Source organism: Pagrus pagrus (assembly GCF_965226575.1).
Source record: "Pagrus pagrus genome assembly, chromosome: 17".
Lineage (NCBI taxonomy): Eukaryota > Metazoa > Chordata > Actinopteri > Spariformes > Sparidae > Pagrus > Pagrus pagrus.
Genome location: NC_140201.1, coordinates 26,445,403 through 26,469,613, shown reverse-complemented (window position 1 = coordinate 26,469,613; position 24,211 = coordinate 26,445,403). Strand labels below are relative to the sequence as shown.

Sequence of the window (24,211 nt, the reverse complement as noted above, 5' to 3'; positions counted from 1 at the left end):
TACTTTGCCGTTCGGGAGACGCGCCTTTTTGAAACCACAGAATTAAACTCCTCCCAGTCTAAATCAGTTTGTTTTACCTGCAGCCAAAGACTCATGTTTTAACATCGTTCTTTGTCATCTGTGATGTGAAAACATCAGATTTCCATACAGTCAGAGAAAGTTTAAGTGTGCACCTTGCTCATGGTTCAGGTATAAACGGTTGTAAAATCCCAGAGTGACAAGGAGCCTTTTTTTTTGCAGGCTGCAGACTGTATACTTTTTGGGGCCCTAGATGAGTTTAGGATTTGGTGCCCCTAAATTGCAGCTTCTCTCATCTTTTAAACACCATTGCATGTTGTTTGTCGGATTTTTCTTAACTAATGCGGCAGCTAATATAAAAGTATATTTATGCTTCCCTTTATATCCCGTTGCATTTTTGTGAGCTTCCATGTTTTATCCTGTTTTTTGTAATGTACTCTGACTGACAAGTCTGACTGAACAGCTGATCAACTTTCTGGGGGCAGCCGTAGATGTGCCAGTGTTTTGTTTTCAGATATGGGACTTGTTTGTTTTTTCTTTGTTTAATTTTCACAAACATTTTCATCTAACATGTAACCATGGACATAACTATATAACATCAAACATGAGTTTAACACTACAATTTGTCAGAAATCACAATTTTATTGGGGACCCACTCATATGACCACCTTAAGGTCTCATGGAAAACGTTGGTGGTGGTGTAACTTATGTGGGGTTTTGCTTGCAGTTGGTTCAAACAGCCAGCAGTGGCTGAATTAATACAGGCGATTGTGATCTGTAGTTTCCCCCATAAGCACGCTGACATTTTTGGCTGTCGCAGTCCCTCTTCAATGACCTGCTGCTGCTCTTCTTGGGTTACACTCCTCCTCCAGAACCACTCTTCGCTGCCGGAGTGTCTCTGGGCCACTGCTGAAATGTGACCGCTGCTCCTGAATTTGTATTTTTTTTACAAGAGGAGAAGAGAGGAGTGGAGAGGGCAGCATTTTGGTTTTATGGACACTTCATATTAAAGGTCAATTAACACACCTGCGCGTAAAGCATATACGCGGAGAACAGAGTACTCCTACTTTACTTTAGAAACATTATATTATTTTGTGCCGTCACAAACTTGTCAGTAAAGCTTGGAAATGTCTAAGAATTTTAGAAACTAAAGTATTTTTTATTGCTACTGATACTTCATATCCAGACCAGTTGATACACACAAGTAAAGCATTAAAGGATAACTACTGTTTTTTACAACCTGGACCTTATTTCTAGCAAAATATATGATCATTTACTCACCCAGATAACTTTGGTGTCATTTGGCGTCGTTCGGACGAAATTAGATCCAGCGGAGCGCCGCGTATATCCATATAATGCGAGTGATCCGGGCACCGAAGCACAGCCTCTATGAGCATTATCTGCCACGAAACTAGTTCATTTCACCAATATTTTGTTACGATACGCTAGTGCTATTCCCCTCTGAGTCCGGGCTCGTCTGTTGTCAACATTCGGGGTCTGTAGGTTGATCTACTACCTCTGACCTGGAGGATGTCGTCTCTGAGCTGCACGTGCACCCGCGACAGCCGGCTTGTTTACCTGTAGCTGCTACTGCTAGTTTGACCCCGGATGTTGATAACAGACGAGCCCGGACTCAGAGGGGAATAGCACTAGCGTACCATGACAAAATATTGGTGGAATGAACTCGTTTCGTGGCAGATAATGCGTTATATAGAGGCTGTGTTTCGGTGCCCCGTCACTCGCATTATATGGATATACCGGCGCTACACTGGATCTAATTTCGTCCGAACAACTTCAAATGACACCAAAGTTATCTGGGTGAGTAAATTATCATATATTTTGCTAGAAATAAGGTCCAGGTTGCAAAAAACGGTAGTTATCCTTTAAGCATAAACAGTGCCTATAAAAACTATTCATCCCCTTAATTATTTTCCCCTTTAATTGCTTTTATAAATCAGGAAAAAGACTCCCGCACACTGTCCACTTCACTTGCAATTAAGTTTATTGACAACAACGTTTCGGTACTTAGACCTTTCATCAGGTTGTTGCTTCAGCATCATTTTGTGATAATACAACACTGTGGTGATGCCAGTTAATTTTGGAGAAAAGGAGAGTTAAGAATTAATTACTGGAAAAATGCCTTTAAGTTAGTCGCTAGCCACACCCAGTGGATGTAAACGGTCGACTAGTGGGTGATGGAGTCACACATAAACTGTGACACATAAACATAAAACAACAACAGCTTGCTTGTCAAGTCACATAGGCGAAAATCTCAGGGGGGCAGGTGGGGACACAACCCCATTCCTGGGAAAAAAATTATTTGCCTGCCTTTGCATGGCTGAAGTCTAAAAGACTAGCTCACATCTCATATGTACTTTATTTACTTACATAACTTACACCTTGTGCTGCCGGCAGACACATAGAAACCTCCCAGACAGTGTGCTTTGCGAATGTACAAAAATAAAAAATAAAAAATCTGCACGTGACACCTCCGCTACTACAACTCAATCCTGGGGAAAACACTGAATGTGCCGTTTGTAATACAAACCAGCCGCCACAAAACACAGACACAACCAGAGAATATTTGATTCTTACATTTGGTTGATGGTGAAACCTGTGTGGGATAACAAGGTCATCCAGCATGACTTTGAGTCATATGACCATCATAAACCGCAGAGAAACACTCCCACCAGGGGCTCATACATTATTCAAAAGGCTTTACTTAAAAGGGCAATTTCACAGGTTCTGCATCTTAAAATGTACGGTCAGATCTTGTCACTTTGTCAAAAAATATTACACCGTCTCTTCTCTTGTTTTAACTACTAATAACTCCTACATAATGAACAGTAGTGAATGGTCTGGCGTAAGGTAGGCTGACTGAAAGCATGCACATAGAGCATCTACACAATGCACAAATAATTCATCTTTTTACTATTTTGGCCACCTCCCAACAGATAATGTTGTTGTAGTTCTTATAGGGCTTGTATTACAATCTCATGACAGTGGAACTCATTTGCATTAGCCAAGATAAAGTCCAATCATACCGGCATTTAAAACGGTGACATTTCTATACTAAATCAATTTATGTTAAATAAATCACAGATTAGCTTGCAGAGGCAGACACTTTTGTGTCAAAAATGCAAAAAATAATCAGCATTCTTAGATGCTTACTAAAAAAAGCATCTAAGAATGCTGATTATGAGGCTGGATCTGTTCGAACTTTGTTACAAGGAATGTCTTTTTTATGGATTTTATTTACTCAAGTAAACCATCCACAAGTTTCCAGTGGAGGTCACTGGGGAGCAAAAATCTTGAAAGCTCTATAGCCATGAAAGCATGTGTAGTCCCCAACTTTGACTCATTATCTGCTGTCAAGTTTTGCAAATGTCGGGCTTTAGTATTAGATCACTTGTGCAACACCAGCCAGCTTTACCCTGCACTGTCCAACAAATACGATGAAAATTAATTATTGTATTCAAAAGTTCTAAAGATTAACCTCCTCAAGTGTCAGAAAATTTAAATTAACACCATTTACACCTGTGTTTTTGAAGCCTATTTACAGTGTGTTAGCATTTTGACAAATCTGAATTGTGAAGTCATGCTGAGTAAGCTGCTAGCAGTTCATGTTTGCACTGTAACTGTGCATGTACGGACATCATCCACTGGATTACTTTTGATACTAAAAAAAGCATCTAAGAATGCTGATTATGAGGCTGGATCTGTTCGAACTTTGTTACAAGGAATGTCTTTTTTATGTGATTTCAAATGTATCAGTGTCCTCCTCAAAAGAGATTGAAGACAACTGTCAGTGGAAAGACAGTGATTCTTGCACTACATTCCTGTTGCGTGTTTCAGAATCAGGGTAACAGGTCAACTGAAGAAAATCACCATCAGTAAATAGCGAACACTGTCTGGCTTTCACTTGCGAGGAGGGATACTGATTTTTTCAGGGGGAAAGTTCACTGAAGTCTCTGTCTTTCTATACAAGTTGCCAGAGACAGCAACTGCAACAACACAATATTAGAAGGTGGCAAAGACACAGTAAGGTTAAGTTTTTTGCTCTGAATCACATCACATTGTCACTGCCAGTCAACTGCTGGAGCCGCCTGGCTCTTGCTACCGGTGACGGACCATTTTTCGGCCAGAAATGTGACGAAGACTTTTCCATGTATAAATACAGTATTTTTTTCTCCTCATATGAGATGCTGAAGACACTTCCTGCTACCACATTACTGTTGTTTGGTCTTGTATCTTTGCCTTGTGGGTTGATGTGTGGGACATTTCTCTTTTATTTGATGATTGAAGGATCTGTTTAGTTGTCAGACTGAAGGCCATCAGACCGACACACCAGCACACAAAGTTGCCACATTATCGCCACAGCAGCGGTTCGCCAATTCTCCGCCGTTGGTTGTTCACACAGAGCCAAGCAGCTCTGGCGTAAAAGACGCACCAGTGTGTAATTCACACAGAAAGCCGGCGCTGCGTCTCCAAAAGAGGCGTGACGGTACACGTCATGATGATGACGTCTGTGTTTTTTTCCCAACATGTTTCCCCTGGTTTCCTCCAGTTAATCTAAACATTTACCCGCTGACTGTTTATAATCATATGGATGCTGTTATAATGTGTTGTGATTGAGATCCTGACCCACCATACATCCTGGAAAATGACAAAGCTACGTTTTCTGGACTAAATTACATAATTTCATTGTCGCCATCAGTAAACAGGACGCTGTCTGACTCTTACAATCACACTTGGTGAGTTAAAGTTTTTTGCCGGGGACAGACGCTGTTTTTCGGGAAGAAATGTGACGAAGAGTCAGTCGGACCGACTGGCTGACAGACACTTCTCCTCTACGTTACTGTTGTTTGGTCATGTAACGTTGCTTTGTGGGACATTTCTCTATATTTTGTTGAGTGAAGGACATGTTTAGTTATCAGACTATCAGATCGACACACCCCCACTCCGCGCCTCCGGCTTATCCATTCACACTGGTTCGGTCCGCCAATACTGCACCTCTGATACTACCTCCGGAGGCGCAGCGAAATTTCACCACTCGCCACATCTGAGACTTTCACACAGAGGCAGATGTGGAGAATTGGCGCAGGATCCCCGCATGCAAACGGCAGTGTGAATGGGGCTACTCATTCCACTCTGCCAGCATTTCCATTCACACAGATACCGTCTCGCCTCTGTAGCGGATCAGAGGTGGAACAAAACTGTCACCCCATTCTGCCTCTGCCACAGACGGCAAGGCGGAATATTGGTAATAGGTAGGCATTGCTGTGGCAGAAGGTGAGCATGTCTACGTGGTCTGAGGTCAGGCTTGCTCTTTTTTTGTCACAATGTTTCCAGCAGCTGAAAAGAGGTGTTCAGATGGAGTAGTTGTGGCAGGGATAGACAGGTATGATTTTGCCAGAATAGCCAAGGTGAGGAACCTTGCTGCATTGTCCTTCCACCACTGGAGTGGGCCCTTATCTCTTGCAATACATTGTTCACCCAAATACATCAGTACCTCATTCCTCACACATTCTTCTTTTAGGTTAGTGTCTTCCTCAGTGTTGCTGTGCTCCTCTGAGTCAGAGCCCAGCAATTCATCCAGCATCAGCCTCCGCTTTGACACTCATGTCTTGTCACTGGCTGGGCCATCCTGCTCGACACTTGCCTGTTGAAGCTGTTCCTTCTCACTTCTGGCCTCAAGTGCAAGGGTCTGAAGTTTTACTTGCACCTTTAGGACTTCAGCTTGCAAAACCTAGGGTCAAGGGCAGAAGCAATCACAGACACATTTTTACCGTAATCTCTGAATAAGGTCTTGCGGTCCCACCGTGAAGCTATCTCCTGTGCTGCAGCTGTTTGAAAAGACTTGACAGAAGCAGACTCAAAGGAGGCTTTTTACCAGTGGAGGTAGAGCAGAGATTGTTAAATAAGCTTCACCACTCAGGAAGACAGTGCCTTGCTCAAAGGGCTTGAGAACTTGCTCCAGTTCCTACAGTAGTGTCCACTGGTCACCTTTCAGGTCAAGGCAATGCTTTCCTTTCTGTGTGCCCTCTGGGTCCGAAAGTGTTGCGGGCACCAGCCACCACTGCTCCAAGAGGCGACTCACTATGTAATAGGAGCTGATCCATCTTACAGGTATGTATTGTTTCAACTTATGCTGAGCTGTGTGCCCCACTGCTTTTGTTTGTTTTTGAGCTTGCTGCTGGCCAGCTCACTCTTTCTGAAATGTTCAACAAGTCACCTTGCAGCCCCAAGTGCCTTGCTTATCTGGGGATCCGTCTTCAGGGCATGGTTGACCACTAACTTAAGTGTATGGCCAGCACATTGACGTGAAGCAGCATGCCTCTCTTCCAAGATCCTCAGAGCTCGAGCCACAGCATTTTCCACCCAGCCAGCAATGTTCTCTGGTGTGTGGTCAGTGTGTATGAAGCGAGGTTCCAATCCTGATTCACAAAGTTGCATGTGACTCCCAAATATGCCTCAGTGGCAATAATTGTCCAAGCATCAGTAGTGAGTGTGATTTTTAATGCAGCAATTTTAATTTCTGCTTTCACTTTCTCAACAGTAGCCTCGCATTTCTTCACCTTCAGATCTGTAAAGTGGCGCCCGGAGGGAAGTGTGTATTCTGAATGAAATGTGTTGATCATCTCACGAAAGCCATGACCCTCAATATTAGCAAGGGGTCTCATGTCTTTGATAATCATCTCTAAGATGCTGTTCAAAGCTCAGCAGACATCTGGGGCATACAGTTGGGCTTCTTCTGTTGAAAAAGTCATCCACAGTGCTTTGTCTGGTCCTGAAAAACAGACACAAAGGATATGGAAATAAAGATAAGTGGCATATTTCAAAAATGTGTATAATTTCTATATCTGATAACTGTGTTATATTAATAATACATATATAGATGAGATAATTTACTGTTTGTAATAGCAAGACTTTCCCTGAACTGGAGAATCAGTATTTTTACTTAAATACTTTACTTAAAAATTAAAGTGGTCGTGACAAAGATTTATTTAATCACTGGAGTCATATTTTTCCATCAGTGTGGAGTAAGGAAAATAACAAAGGATTTACTGATCGTAACAACACTCACAGACTGTAACAATATATATAATATATAATAGTCTGCAATGTCAGCTTGAACCATCTAATTTCTTAAACATAGCTGATAGAGAATAGAGTAAAGAGCAAATGTAAAACGGCCGAATAACAACGCAAGATGATACGCGGTGCAACAGCAGCAGTGATGCAAACATTTAACATCAGAAAATCAATTACTACCAACAGCAACACATTCCTCATGTTTATAATCCTAATTTATAATATGTTTGAGTAGGGACAAAAAGTAAACATGACTTACGGTGCCGTCTTGCGAAATGGCCGCCCGAGATGCTTCCGCTTCAAGTGCTCCAGTAGTACGGCTGCAATAAGCCATTTGTAATTGGCAGAGCTTGCAGAGCACCACATTGTTCGGTCTCTGCTTATTAATACCCCCACACTTAAGATGATCGTGGGTGAGTTTTAATTGCTTCAGCTTGATCTTTGGTGGAGTGAAGGGTAGAGTCCATGCTCTAAGTAGGCGCAGCCATCTTACATCCCCTGCATCGATGCACGTTACGTAAATCGACATATTTACGTAATCGATTAGGTCAAGTCCTAGTCCTGACCCAAAAAAGTTAGGACTGAAGTAACTGAAGATCACCCACACCTTCCCAAAGGGTGCATGAAACTGAGAGAGAGAGAGAGAGAGAGAGAGAGATATGCAGGACGCAACGCTTATGCCTCTTCATCCTCCTCAGACACAACATCTCCTCCTCCCCCTGCAGTCTTGTCAGGTTAAACACATTTTCCAAGGGTTGAATAATATGGTTGATGGTTTACCGCAGAGGTGGAAAGTTGGTGGACCACGGTCCGGGTTCTGACTCAGATGCTGTCCTATCCGGACCCGGGCCTATAACTAATTAATCCTTAAGAATGATTACATTTTAATGGAGCGTTTCCAATTCTAACAGGTGGCACTTTTCCAGCCTTTACAGTACTGGTTTAGCTGCCCCTTGGAACCCACAGACCAATTGCATGCACTGTAAATGATCTCACATGATGCAACGTAGCCAATCAAATCAGCGCATTCCAACAAGCACGGCGACTCGAGTGAGGGAAAAAATACACAGACATCTGTCGGCGGTCAGTGAGTAGAGAGTCAGAGAGTAGGTATTTTACATGTCGTGCTCTAAAAAGAGAAAAGTGGACAACAAAAACAGAGCTTTTAATAGGGAATGGACTCGCAAACATACCCACTCAAATCCGATTTAAGGGCACAAAAAATAAAGGCAGCTTTCTCCACTGTGAACATTATTTAAACAAAATATCATTCCAGGCTCACATTGAGCACCTGTATGTGTATGAGGATGGCCCTGACACCATGACAGCCCGGATTTAAAATCCTGGCAGGAAAAGCTGAAGCCCACATCTCTCATTGAACAAGAGAAAGTGGGGGTGTGAGGCATAAGAGGGAAACTGTTCAGTTGTTTAGAGATGTTGAGATTGTTTTTATACAGTTGGTTGAGAATGTTAGATGTGAAATGGAGTTTACAAAAAAGAAAAAAGGGGGGAAATTCAAGGTAAACTTTATTTTTTCTCAAATTAAGCACTTTAGAGGCATGTTTTGCAAAAGCTCTCTGTTATGTATTTATGTATGTTTATTTTAAAAATGCAACCCTTATTTTACTTGCAATGAGAAAAGAACATTTTATTATTATTTATTATTAAGTACTTATTTACTGGGGGTGTCACGAACGAAATTACGTCATGGTCTCGAGCATCAAAGTCAAAGAGAGGATTGACAATCCCCCCCCCCCGTCTTCTTCTCGACAATGTTCGGCGTTCGCGTTGTCGAGAAGAAGACCACAGTGTGTAAGATATGCTATGTGCGTGTACCATACCCGGCCACGGGAAACACTACGAACATGGCAGTACACATAAAAAAAAAGCACACACGTGTTGAACTGCTGCGAGTCAACCTCCTCTAACTTAGCTACTAGCTAAGTCAGCAGCTATTAGCTACAGCCAGTCAAACGATAGCATGGTGTTACACCATTCCTGTTCGGCTCCTGGACCGTGGTCGGGAAGCACAGGGGAGATGATTTCCTCCAGAGCCGTAGTTTCTGTTTACCTTCGGGGTGAACCCCCTTTCACGTGTTAAGCTGGTCGGGAAATAATAACAGGGAGCTTTGCTGTATCTGAGGAGCCGTCGCCTTTATTCAGCCAAACTGCAGCCTATATTGAACACTTTATTGCTGCTGTCGCTGCTGCTGCTACTCCTTTCGCTTCTCCTTCCTCTCCCATTCATTCACTGTCCGCACGTAGGCACACTCTCTCACTCTCGCTCGCCCACTCACACCTTACGCACCTTGTGTCCAACTGTTGGGAAATAGTTTGTTAAGACACTTCATTGTTCAGAGAAGACTATGGACATGGCTGTTTTATTTTTTTGTTTGTTTCGTTGTGAACTTGAATGTCATCTTCTGTGAAGAAGACTGCAGTTACAAAAGAGAAACTAGATGGCAGGTTATTTTGTTTAAGTTCCCAATTGACTGAAGATATAAGTTATTGTTACATTATGTTGTTAATAAATGTTTTAAATTTGACAATGTAGTGTGGTACATTGCTAACGAGGGTCAGATATTATATTGCATAAAAGTCTAGTCTAAAAATGACATAGCAACCTGTGCTTTAAAAAAAAAAAAATGTAAAAATCGAGAATCGAATCGAACCGTGACCTTAGAATCGAAAATTGAATCGAATTGAGGATTTGGAGAATCGTGACACCCCTATTATTTACAGTCCCTCCAGTTCAATGTGAAAAAACTGACAATATTGCTGAAATATATACAAAATCTAGAAAATAATGTAGAATTGTAATACAGATGTTGACACAGATATTAAGCTACTTCAATATAGGCTACTGTATGGCAAATGTCCTCTCTCTAACTGGACCTCTTCATTTAATACCCCTGGTTTTCAGGTTCAATAAGTGTAGGCTAGGATAGGAAAACACTAAGTTTAAACTCAGATCTCCTGGTTTCCTTCCGGTTACTCTCAATACTCTCAGCTTTGAACGATACAAGCACAGTCTGTTTCAAGGTTCCTCTATTCATGTTTCTATAGTGCTGCTGAATACAGCTCTATTTACATCCGGTGTCATGTCACCATAGTTCTGTTTCTGTTTGTTGTTGTCATGTCGTTGCCTGTAGATTAGCAAATAAATGTTTGAATATAAAGTTGTTGTTTGTACAACAACCGCGTCAGCCGCGTCAATTAGCACCGAGCAGATCGAGCCAACGGCAAAGTGCACCTAGTCAATTGTTTTAAATGAAAAAAGAAGAGTGTGCTGACTCGGGATCCAAAGCACAACAAAGTTGCAAATATTAATAATAGACCCACTCAAAACAGACAAATAACAAAACATTTTTTCTACGTAGCCTATTCAACCACAGTACAAGCACAAAAATCAAGGAGAAATTATGAAATAAACACAATCTGCGCAAGTCAACAACATCAGGCAGGCATAAGGCTCCACTTCTTAACTCCTAGTGAGATATGAAGTCAAAACAGCGGCGCACACAGCAGGTAACAAAGACGTGAATGAGGGGCAAGTCTGTTTCTTTCTGCCGTTGTTGATCACATAGACCCTGACATTAGCTATGTTAGCTGACATTAGCTAACATTAGCTGTGATTGCAGACATTAGATTACGTCTGACGTTATTCTGGTCTGGTTCTATTAAAAATTAGGTTTAATCCAGCCCAGCCCTATGTGAAAGAACAACAGCAGAGAGAAACAGGCTTAACATACCTGTTTGGAAATTTAAGGTAAAATTGAGGGAGCTGTGGGCTAGGTGTGTGCTCATGTCAGAACTGTGTCGACTCCGTAACTGCAAAACTCAGTGGGGAGAATTAACCTCAATAGTATGCAGATATGCAAATCGCATTCTCCTTCATTGTCCCCTCAAACCCCTCCTCTCCACGTCAAAGCAGTGACAGAAAGTTGACACTGAAAACTAGTGACATTGAATACATGAAGAAAAAAATTGAAAGATTGTCATTTAAAAACACATCAAAATCCAAAAAGGTATAAAAATGAAATGAAATAATTTCTAATGTCTGTGTTTTACTTTTCAATGTAATTTTTTTCAGTGCTAAATATTTCATTCAGTGCCAATACAACTTTTCCAAATACAAATGTTCCAATGCCAGTATTTCCTTTTTGAGAATTTAAGTTGCACACAGTGAAAGCACTACATCCTAAGTTATCTTGAAATCGATTATTATTGTCACTACTGCTATTTGTATAATTTCTACAAGTCACCCTTTAAGTTGACTGAAATCCTCGTCATCCTATTCCAAGGCTGCAACAGGCGACTCATCGAAGCCAGACGTGATGCGGACAAAAACATTTGTAAAGTTAGGCTATAATAAAAACAAGTACCAAATATCCTTTAGATCCTTTATAAACTGTCTCTGATTTTACTGTATGTTTACCCCATGTTGTGAGTGAATTACTGCGCTTGTTGGATTAACGTTGCATTCATTAGACCAGTTGCTAGCTTGCATTAAAAGTTGCTAGCAGCTAGCTAGGCAAACTTGACAGAGCCGTCTGAAGCCCCCTCAGACCTGCTGTCCACACTCCTAGGCAAAACGCTACTCTACTGAAACCAAAGATCTAGAATCATTGACTGACACAAAAAAGAATCGTTGTTGCGATGCGGTTCTTTCTGCAGACTGTATTATCCCCCACGGCATCAAAACTTTTGGAGGTAACTTAGTTTTTTTTTGTTTAGTGTGTTTATTTCGGTCTTGTAAAAAAAACTAATACAATAGACAAATATGAAAGTATAAATACAAAACAAAACGTAACAAAACAAAAACAAAACAAAACAAATCAGAACAAAAACACAACAAGCAATACAGTGCACTTTGACCGAAAAGGTGTAGGCTGAAGCATCAGCTTATTTTGCCTACCCTTCTTAAATTAACATTTTCCGTTCACTCATTTTAAAAATTGTGACAGAACATAAAACCTGCATACAGCAGTTTATGAGCACACTGTGAAATGTAAGTGCTAATGTTTTGTCAATATTTAAAAATGTTCTGTTGCCATTTTCTATAGTTGTTCTTTTATTTCACAGTTGATTGCATGATGCAGATACGTCAAACTTTCCATAGGAAAAAAATCTGTTCTGGTTGCCTTTAAACCTGTTGTGGTACTTGAGCATGAGGCTGTGATAGGTGGCTTTAAGTGCCTGTATCACCTCATCAAACTCTGCTGGAGCTTGCAGAGTTACTGGGATGTGATTATTTCCAAAAGCTGAGGGTAAAACACACATTTTGCCCTATATAATGTTCTTGTCATTTAACACACTGCAAACATTTTGTAATATTCCATTTGACTTCTTTCAGATTGGAAACAACACCAACTACACATCACAGCGTATTATAGATGAGATGTTGGAGATAATCGGTACTGTCGTGGAGGAACCGATACTTTCCAATATCCGTGGCTCTCTCGCCAAAGGATTGGAAATTGTCGAGAGCACAGATGTTTCTGTCTGTCGACAGCTCGATCTCCATGTGAGACAAGTATAATTTAAAAAAGGGAAAACATTGTTGTATTATTAGTGAAATGTTATGCAAGGCTACAATTTTATGTTTGTCTTATTAAGATTTTATCTCTTATCTCTTCATCAGATACACAGACATAGAGGGGCAAGTTTATAGCCAGTTCCTGGACCTGGTCACTGTCCCAGATGGCAAAGCCGCCACCATAGTTGCAGCCATCCAGGAAGTGCTTCCAAAAAAAGGAATTCCCACCCCAGAATTATACGGGTTGGGAACAGATGGAGCTGTGGTTATGACTGGTATGCACAGAATTGGAAAGGTTGGTTTAATTTGATCTTAAACATATTATAAATGTATAGCTAATGGTGGTGTTTTTGGCTTTGTGCAGGGAGATTGAATGGTGTTTCCAAGCAACTTCAGGATGCCCTCCCCTGGCTTATGTTGGTTGCCTGTGCTGCCCACCGTCTTGCCCTGTCATGCCAGGATGCAACAAAATCTGTCCCCTACATGGGCACATTTAGGGACCACCTGCAGCAGCTCCACATTTATTTCAGGAAGAGCGCCAACAGGATAGCTTCTCTGAAGATGGCAGAGCAGACCTTGGGGATTGACCATTTGAAAGTCAAGGTAAGTCATATTAAAAGAGAAACAACAAATACTTCATCAAATGAAGGTTGGATAAATGTGGATAGGAGCGCCTGCTAAATGAAATTGTAGTAAGCAAAATTTATGACTTGGCCTTAAACTTTTACTTTAATCTTTATACTTGTAACCGCTGTATAGGAGGTGAAGGACACACGCTGGCTGTCACAAGATTTAGAAATTAAAAATATTCAGCGTAACCTCCCAGCAGTCCTAGCGGCCTTGGCTAATGAGTCAGAAGTAAACAGATGCCCAACAGCCAAGGGGCTCTATTCCTATCTGGCCACATACAGGTTTGTGGCAGCAGTTCACCTGCAAGCAGATGTGCTGCCACACCTAACGTGCCTGTCCAAAATCTTCCAGAAGGAAAAAGTGAACTTCCTGGCAGTGAAATACCAGGTAAGAACTTATTGCAACAGAACATTTTAGTAGCTCTTATTATCTGCAGATTTTACCACATGTATTTAACCCTCCTCCTTTTATCAGGTCCCTGTCACGGTGGCTGCTCTAAGGAGGATCAAAGATGCTGGAGACAATCAGCCTCCCGGTTCATTCCTGTCCCGACTGAACCAAGAAATGGATGATCCAGCAGGACTGTCTGCCTTTTGGATAGTTGATGAGGAGGAGAGGGGCCGAAGAGGGAGGGACCACCAAGAAACGTCCTGCAGACAGCAACTCTGGTCCAGATTTAGGAGCCAGGTAAGTGTTTAAATGTCTGCAAATTACTGTACAAATAGGAAGTGATTCCAATCATTTTATTTCCGGACAGATTTGAGGAATATCTTAGGATATGCTCTCTCCGTATATGGTCTCTATATGGCAATTGAACACGAATGGCCATACCTGCCAGCAAAACACTATTGCAGCCAATAAGCAACAAGTAGTGTGTTGTAAATATTTCAGAGAAGGGAGATGAGAGCACAGGAACAGTCAGTGGGGAGGCGTGTAGCATTGCATTGAGTCAAAGCCATGATCGACTGCATCTTTAAGACAATCTAATGAGATTACTTTTGTTTGCCATCTTTAGGTAATGGAACCATATATAGAGGCCCTAATAGATAGCTTGGAACGGCGATTCTACAACCTAAGCTTATTGGGAGCCTTCAAAGTTTTTGGACCACAGGCAGCCATTGGAGATGAGGCTGAAAATCTCTCGAACCTAAGAGCTCTCGCTGAGAAGTTCCAACCAGTCAACCAGGTGCTGCAGGAATGGGCTTCATATAACAGCACATTGTATGTGGATCTTTCCAAGTATGTACATAACTTAGTGACCTTTCAGACAGATATTTTAAGTTATGAAGCTTAGTCCATGTTTATGTAATTTTCTTCCAGGACATGGATCAGCAGCAGTGCATGCAGAGGCTGGCGTCACAAATTGATGAGTGGGGACAGCTATACCCAGGCCTGAGTCAGCTGGCAGCAATTGCTCTGGGGATACCTGTGTTAACGGTGAACTGTGAAAGGGACTTCAGCACTATGAAGAGGGTAATTTCAGTCAGATTCATTGTTATTTAATTCATTAAGAAAATTGTTATATTTCTATACCTACAGCTCCAGCCACACCAGTTGCAGTTAAAAATATTTGCATACATGTTTTGATTCTGAAGTGATCAGAATGTGGGTTGGACCTCTTTTACTGATACGTAAAGGACATTCTCTGGTTTGATTGGGAGTCTGTGTAACAGAGCTTAATGCTAAGTAATTTTCCAGAAAAACACTGTTGACAGTAATGATCATTCTCACATTTTCCGAAATTTACTATTGGTATCTGCCTTAATTGTAGGTGAAGACGGATCTGTGGAATAAGCTGCAAGGGGACCATTTGGCGACTTGTCTGCGCATCAGTATCAACGGGCCCCCCATATCACAACTAAATTATCAGCGAGCCTTGGAGCTGTTTTTTCAAAAGCCAAGAAAAATCAAATGCTCGGCATCAGAATGTACCCTGTGCCATTACATCTGTCTAGTTTATTTTAATACTTAAAAATTAGATTCAAAAACTAAGTTTCCGCATTGTGCCACTTCATTTATTTTTTCTGAGGCTTATGATAAATATCAAAGAAAATAAAGCTGAAAATTAACACAAATTATGAACTTTGTTTCTGCCCAGTTGCAGGCACATTTGTAATTTTACAAAATGTTCTTGGGGGGGGGGGGGGGTTGCCCGCCCGGAAGAACACACCGGCTTCCTGTCTGTCAAAGATTTGATTTCAAAATCCTGCTGTTGGTTTATACTGAATTTATCACTGAATGGTTTAGGGCCAAAATACATTTCTGTTATGAACCATCCAGACCTCTGAGGTCGTCAGGTACAGGTCTGCTTTCAGTCCCTAGAGTCACAACTAAACATGGAGAAGCAGCGTTCAGTTATTATGCACAACATATCTGGAAGAAACTCCCAGAAAACTGCAGGTCTGCTCCAACTCTCACCTCTTTTAAATCAAGACTGAAGACCTTTCTGTTTGCCACTGCCTTTCACTGAAGCAATTTTAAGGCTTTGAACTGCACTGTGACTGTTATTCTTTAGTCTTGTCTTTTTTAAATTCTATTCTTTTTTAGCTTATTTTCCTATTGTTTTAATGTTTTGTGATGTCTTCTACTTGTTTTTAATGTATTTTAAATGTCCTTTAATATAACTGTATGCCCCTGTAAAGCACTTTGAGTTGACTTGTGGCTAAATTGTGCTATACAGATAAACTTGCCTTACCTTTTGTTTTCAATGACAAATTTTATTTTCGATGCAAAAAAATCACTGTCACTGTTGGCTCCATATTAAAGCAGCCTCTAGAGTTGGGCGGTATCCAAATTTTGATACCGTCAAACCTCCTCCCTATTTTACCAGGGTATACGGTATTACCGTGACTAATTAAAAAGTATGACGTAAGGCTCAGACGGCGTCACCAAACTGTTGGCTTGTGCCTACACCGTTCAGAAACTGAATACCAAACACTAATACTGAAACAATAACAACATAACATGCCCAATATTAATTACTTATATTAGCAACAAATGGCAGCTTATAAAAAAGTGCAAATACAACAGTCAAACAGAATTAAATTAACATAAACATCCAGAACAGTTTTCGCGCACACAAATCATTTAAATTAAATCACAGCCCAAACAACTTTTAATAACAACAAAGAGCAGCACTTTTTCCGGCTTTAACAGGGCGCGTTGTGGACTGACAACTTTACCTACGGTGCTGAAAACCCACTACGATGGTGCGCAGTAGTGGCGAACCGAACCAGTGTGAACGGATAAGCCGGCGGCGCAGAGCGAGGGTGTGTCGGTCTGATGGTGTTCACTGTGTGATAACTGTACAGGTCCTTCACTCAACAAAATATAGAGAAATGTCCCACAAAGCAACGTTACAGGACCAAACAACAGTAATGTAGTAACTGGTTGTGTCTTTGGCAACTTATATGAGGGAAAAAAATACTGCAGTTATACGTGGAGAAGTGTCTGTCAGCCTGTCGGTCCGACCGACTCTTCGTCACATTTCTGCCCGAAAAACAGCGTCTGTCCCCGGCAAAGACTTTAACTCACCAACTGTTTGTCGCGATGATTTTTCAGTGAACTTTCCCCCAGAAAAACAGCCTCTCTCCCCGAGTGACAGAGTCAGACCGCGTCCTGTTGACTGATGGCAATTATGTAATTATGTAATTTAGAGAAGAACGTAACTTTGTCATTTTCCAGGATGTTTGGTGGGTCAGGATCTCATCACAACACATTATAACAGCATCCATATGATTATAAACGTACATGTTTAGATTAACAGGTGGACACCGGGGAAACACGTTGAAAAAAACACACATGATCACCAATCGTGTACTGTCACGCCTCTTTTGGAGCCGCAGCGCCGGCTTGCTGTGTGAATTATACTCTGGTTCATCTTTTACTCCGGAGCTGCTCGACTCTGTGAACAACCAACGGCGGAGAATTGGAGAACCGCCGCTGCAGCGATAATGCGGCGACTCTGTGTGAAAAGGAGGTGCGTTGTTGTTTGGGAGATGCGTCCTTATTGCACAATTTACAAATTGCCTCGTCAGTATTTACTGCCTCTCCCTTCTCGTTAGCTCGGAACCTGAAATACTGCCACTAAATACATTATATATAATATTTAATCCTTATCTCCTATATAAGTACATCGTTTTTTTTTTTATGACGTTATTGAAACTGATACCGTTGCTATTTTTAAGACCCCGTGGTATACCTTATTACCGTATTACTGCCCAACCCTAGCAGCATCTAGATGTGAAAGCAGACAAGGCCAAAGACATTAGTGAAGACATAAGCATTTACATCATGTTTACATTTGTGCCCTGCATTAAAATATCACTTATGTGAGATCGTTTTGCTTGCTTTTGTTATTTATTGTCATTAAACTGCAATTTCTTTCAATCAAATGACTTGCCTTGTCTGATGTCTTACTTTTTAATTTCTATGTCCTTGTAAACCACTTTGAATTGCCTTGCATCTTAATGAAGAAACTGACCTTGCCTACAGGCTGTACGAACTATCTCAGGTGGAACTAGGTGAAGGTGAACTGTGACTTAAAAATACAATAAATAACTAGAGAAGGCAAGTTCTGAAGAATTTTGGCTGTGAATGCTTGCTGTTGAGAAGCTGATGCCAAATGCGCATTGCTGCCTGTGAAAGCTTTGAATGATGAAAAAGTATTTATTAAGTACATATAAAAAATTTGAAATAATTTAGGGTTTATTGAAAAGCTAAGACCCAACAGAATTGTTGGCTTTAATTTATTTGAAGTGCCGTCTGAAGAGAATGAAGCTTCCTAATAGTTGGGTAGGAATGAAGGATTAAAAATAAAATATAAGCTATAAGCCAAACTGCAATGCTATCTTGGATTTGTGTCAAGAAGCAACTAATGGAGTACGAAGAGATGTTAGTGAGAATGAATCAAATACTCTGAATGGGACTGAAACATTATCTCATAATGTATCAATGATTGAGAACATTTAAATATTTAAATTGAGTTTCTGGCTTGAATGAATTAAAAGATAATAGTTAAATATAGTTAAAATGTTGGGAAATATACTGTGCATGTTTGTGTACATGAGTGTGTGCTTACGCACACATTTTTTGCTGTGTGTGTGTGTGTGTCTCACTGTGAGTATTAAACCGACTCATTGATAAATCTGTCTCTGTGTTGGCCCAACTGTTATTGGTTGCCACGGAAATGGTAACCAAGTTGGTCATGGTAACGGACAGAGAGAGTTGATTTAACCCATTTAATCCCAAATTTTTTCCAGACATGAAAATATCCAAATCATGTGGCATTGGTAACCCTTTGAAATAGTCAATCATTATTTTTTGGAAATTTTCATGGAAAAATAGGTTAAAAAGTATGTTTTATGGTCGGCCACAATTGTGACCGGTGGGATAATATATATACTGATTTTATGTTTTTCTTGTTTCCAGTCATTAAATTTCTTATAGTTCAGCTTAATTATATCTGGGTTGCAATATAGAGCTTTGTTACTGGCAGTACCAGTATCAGCATGTATTAACATATGCCAGTGTTCTTTATCACATGTTAGTGTGACTGTTTCACATATGAAAAACATGAATACGACAAATGAAAGCAAAAACGAAAAGACACCCATCAGCATTAACATTATTATTTTAACATTTATTAAAACATTCATATGGTAACTTTGTTGTAACATTTGACCTTGCACTTTTGTTTAATACTTAACATTTTAGTGCAACATTCACTGAAAACTATGGAGTAGTCATATGCGACTTTAAAACTAAGCGGACCGCTCAGAATAGAGGTAACTTGCATTCAAGTAGAAGCCTGCACTAAACAAAACTTTACTTACTGTACAGGCCTCAGAACTAAGTGCATGTGCATCACAACTATGGTCATTGCTTGACTGATATGAACTGACCTTTTCAATAAACTCTTTTTTGTCAACATTTCATCCTATATTATGTTTTACTTCTTATTTCTTGCAGACTTTTCTATTTTTCTATTTTCCTTCTTTCTAGCCTTTTTTTTTATCTGTCCTGATCTCTTTTTCTTCTGCCCATGGTAGGCCTTGAAACATTCAATGTGCAGTGGTGCTGTGCATTTTTCACATGCATAGGTAGTGTGTTTGTCACAATGACGACATCTCTGGAATCGGTGCATGGTGTTGATTGGCCAGTGAAAAGTTTTGTCATATCTTCCCTGATTTTCTACAGAAGCAGCCAGTAGAGACTTCCTTCCGTGGCCCAGTGGTTTTCTGCCAAACCTTTGCATAAGAGACTGTGCCACTGTACGTGAGAAGGTGAGCAGGTCAATGGTCCCTCCCATGACATCTCTGTAAAAGAGATGGCTGTTTGTTAGTGCACTGCTGAGGGACCATGCAAAGATGGGCCACCACCATTTTTTGGACCTGATCGAGATGTGGTATCTTGAAACCTGTAGATCGTGAAGGTCAACACCACCCATATGCTCATTGTATTGGTTGATACATTTTGGTTGTTTGACTGTGTCAAATGCACGTTGCTGCTTGTTCCATCTACAGTCTTACTGTATTTATCTTCATGTTTGTCCCCACTGTGACAATGTTGTTGTCTTTCCAACGGACCAACAACTTCTCTCCCTCAGTCAGGACCTCAGAGGTTACCCGGGGGAACTTCATGAATTATATTTATTATATATTATATTTATTTATATTTATGTTATATTTATTTATTTATTATTTAAATAAATATATATATATTTATTTATTTATTATTTAAATAATTATAATATAGTTATTTATATTATATTATATTTATATTTATTATATTGAATTATTGTTATATCATCACTGATAACATCTGTTTCATAATCTCTTTGCATAAGTTCAGCACTTGCATTTAGCAGCCTAGCGGGCAAATGGCCTGTCTCACCCTCAATGTCCATGTCTGACCCATCACTGTCACAGTCACTGAGGACAGCGTCTTTCTCACTTTGAGGGACAACTGCAATGTTGCATGCCTTGTCTGAAGGGTCCACAAGGTCCAACATACAGAGAATTTCATTCAAAGTTAAGCTAAAAGGAAGAACAGAGTAGAAAGTTAGCTAGCTACACTGTGTTATCCCACCGGTCACTATTGTTGCCATCAACAACTTTACTCATTCTGTGACTATACTGAACATAGTTGAATTAATGTAAATACACCTGTCAATACTAGACACCTTAAAGATGATGTGTACCAAAAATATTTGTCTTATCTTTATGTTAACCCTCTTTACTGACCTCTTTTGTTGGTGCTTTGATGCAGCCATCTTCCTGGGATGGTGCAACCAGGAAGTAATCAGCTCTGATCATGTGACAATTTACACTAAACATATGAAACTGCACATATGTGTTTGGGAGTTTTTTTAATATCAGCATTTTCTGGAAATAGGTTGATTCTCCATTCAGTATCATTTTTAGGACCTTTAAACTGGAAATGTTTTTTACGGTCACTTTTGTGACCGATGGGATTAAATGGGTTAATAGTGATTTTAGCCGAGGCTAACCTCACATTATCATGCTTCTCCCTAAAAAACAGTAACTGCTGTCACTCAAATGATGATATGGATAAGTCCAAAAGTTTTTGTCTGATTGCCCCCCAGAGAACCACTGTTGCGGCCAGCACAAGTTTTCCTACAAGCTGATGTCATTTTTCTGCTGGAGTGAAGATTTTGGAAGTGAGGGCGAGTTGAAGGCGAAGTTTTTAGAATTTTTTGAGCTCCCCCCCAGTCTTTCAGTAGGCTCCTCCACTCTGGCTGTCAACATTCCAGATTCCACCCCATACGCACCACTGAAAGTGGCTGAAAAGTTATGAATGGTTGAACTGCAACTGTTGCAAAAAGATCGAAAGCTATGAAAAAGTTGAATTAATGTGAGAAAGTCCTAGTCATTGTGAACATTTCACAGTTTGAATGTAGTTTCTATGAGAATGTATGGTGGGGGGAGAAGAGTTGGAAAATGAATAGGTTTGAAGGGATTTCTAATTGACTTCCATTATAATAGCGATACGACAAAGCTTCAAAGAAAGTTGAATATTTTCAAAAGTTTTAATGGGATTTGAAAGATGAATACAACCTTGAATGTAAACAAATTGTGGAATATTTCAAAGTTTGAATGGAGTTTGTATCTGGAAGCGTGAATTATCAGATGAGCTTTGAAAATGCTTGAAAAAGTGTGAAAATGAGGGATTTTTTGAACATTCCATCATCTGCTTGAATGGGAAAAAATGGCTGAAAAACATCCAATATCTCTGAAATTATGAGCGATATCAATGAAAAAAATAGAAGCAGTCAATTCTCAATCAAGACGAATACTTTGGTGTTTGAATGGAGTGAATACGTTGACGAAAAATCAGACCCAGAAGATATAATATATAATAATATATAAAAGAATAAAAATAAAGAATTTTGTGTGCAGAAGAACAAATGTTGTGAATATGCCTCCAGCATTCACAGCCAATAATGAAGACAAATAAACCTAGCTGCATGCATTTGGGATTTTGTTACTTTCCCCCCATTTTACTGAAGTCATACCAGCCATCACAGTCATTTGATCCATTGTAAATACATAAAATATTGTCCATTGCAGCTTTAAATTTTCCATTGACTGAAATGTTTTTAAAATATCTGAAGTTACTAATATGCATAACAACAGATGATAGATGGATTAAAATATCCATAGCAACATGACCACGATCTATCTATCTGACAGCGACATAGCCTTCCATCTCGTTCACAAAGCCACCGTCATCATTTAGCAAAGGTCATCAAAATTAAAGTTGGCTGTGTGTGTTTATTTGGTTGCTGGCAAGGGTCCAAAGACATCACTGCCTTGATGCATGCCATCCCGGACAAAATGCCCTGGACACACCACTACTTCCAGCAATGATATTTAAGGGGCAAAGTCAAGTGCATGTAACGTAATGTCTTAATCCAGAACAGATCTAATACATGAGAGCAAACAGTAAAGATTGCACAAACTCCGTATATCATTGTATTCCTCTTTGTGGACAGATACATTTTCATTTGTCCGTGTTTTCCAAATAGTATTTATACATGTATGCATGTAGTTGCAGAGGCTGGCCTGCTTGCCCAGAGGGCTCTGTTTATGTCTAACAGACTGCTAGGCCCCAGTGTTGCCATAGGAGCCATAGACCTACCAGCTGACGACATTTTTTTTTTCCGTTTCAATGATGGTAAACAACCTTGATGAAACAAATTAATAATAAGCTTTCAGTGCATTCTGAAATCTGGCTAATCATCGCTGTCATGCAGATCAGTGAGCCCTGTTTATCTTCGACAGAGTAGCTGCATCATCACCACACAGGCATCCATATCCTGACATATTTACCTCATCGTAGCGAGGATAATGTCAATGTAATGTAATAAAAGCTGCACTAGCTAATATCAAATTATTCCGTTTAAATCGCCATTGTAACACACTGGAATAATACACCAAAAGAGCGTAAACTATGGTGTGCTAAAAATATTACGGATATAAGTGACAGAAATTCGACCATGGTTGCAGGACCTATTGAGGTATTAAAACAATTATATGCATCTTCTCGATGTTTATAGCGTCACGCATCAGATCCCTAATGTATTATGACCCAATAAGAAAGCTAGCCCACTAGCCTAGCATCTCGCTCCGAAATGTGTAGTTCAATCGCAGTTAAGGAACACGGCTCGCTAAATTGAATCTTCATTGGAATACCTGACAATTTTAGGTGGTCTGGCTTATTGGGAGAGGTATATAGGTTTTACAAAAACCTCAAAGCTGTTGTCTGAATAATGGCAGTCAGCTCTACAATTCGGTGTCCGTGTTATTCCCGAAACTAAGCTCATTTAAATTAAAATGTAATATTTTGAGCTGCTTCGCCTATTATTTCCATTAGCTCCGCTCACCAAAACAACGTGGCGCCTCATGCGAATGGTCGTGGAAATTATTAAATTATAGATTTTTTTTTACAAGTTTAATGTTGGGTGATGGACGATACGTACGCCGAACATAAGAGTAGCGTGTATTTATTGAGTAGAATCCTTCATTGTCATTTTAAATGCACGCATCACGGTCATTCAACACCGAAACCATTAAATTATCAGATTGTTTAAGCTAGTTTGGCGTGACGGTCGCTCAATACGACACTTAGCATACGCTAGCAGCAAGCTATCTGAACGATGATGGGTACATTGAAGATAAACTTAAATTCACCTGAAGAGACGAAATTACCTTTCAAAACAGGCGAGAAGGGAGAGCGTTCCGGTGAGGTCCTGCTGTCCGGGGGTGAGAGTCTCTGCCTGGGGACCAGCCTACCATCCGAACCGCTTCCACCCGGGTTGGCGGGACTGGAGCAACGGGACGTCGTCGGTCCTGTGTTGCTCCCGGCTGCTGAGAAGGAGGAGGAAACGGAGCGGGTTGGGCTGTGCTGATTTGCAAGCAAAAGCTGGTACGGCACCGTGGCGCGGATCGGCTGCAAACGGACCGCGGTGGTGTTGCTACAGGAAGAGCAGGAGGATGTTGGGGAGCCGCTGTGTTTAACCCGCTGCTGGGATGAGCTGGCCTCTGCTGTTGATGCTGACATAATCAGCCACGTTCAGTTGATAAAGTTGTTTGTGACAATATGAGTGTTAAAAGTACACTGTACTGTTAAGTAGGTCACTTTGCTTGTTTTGTTCCTCAGCATTCGACTTAAACGCTATCCATACTAGTTAACAAACGTTGCCAGCTACCGGCGTTTCTGAAGTTAGTTCACGACACGCAGCCCTAAACAGGCTTGACTTTGCATTTAAGTGATGCTAATGAAGAGAACTAACTCACAAAGCTAACACTTCTTTTCTAATTTTCTTCAAAAAAGTCGTTATTACCGCGTCACTTGGTAAAACTGGTCATTGTTGTCATTCTCGCAACTCCTCACTCTCCAAACACA

At 40.5% G+C, this 24,211-nt stretch overlaps 1 protein-coding gene across 1 annotated transcript in view; it reads right to left on the bottom strand.

Moving 5' to 3' along the window:
* The window catches only part of glcci1a (glucocorticoid induced 1a), a 61,897-nt gene extending 37,686 nt beyond the window's left edge, over positions 1-24,211 (bottom strand). The window contains exon 1 of the mRNA XM_084378774.1: positions 23,515-24,211. Within this exon, the coding sequence (XP_084234900.1) occupies positions 23,515-23,866 (352 nt within the window). The 5' untranslated portion in view covers positions 23,867-24,211. The remainder of the gene's footprint in view (positions 1-23,514) is intronic.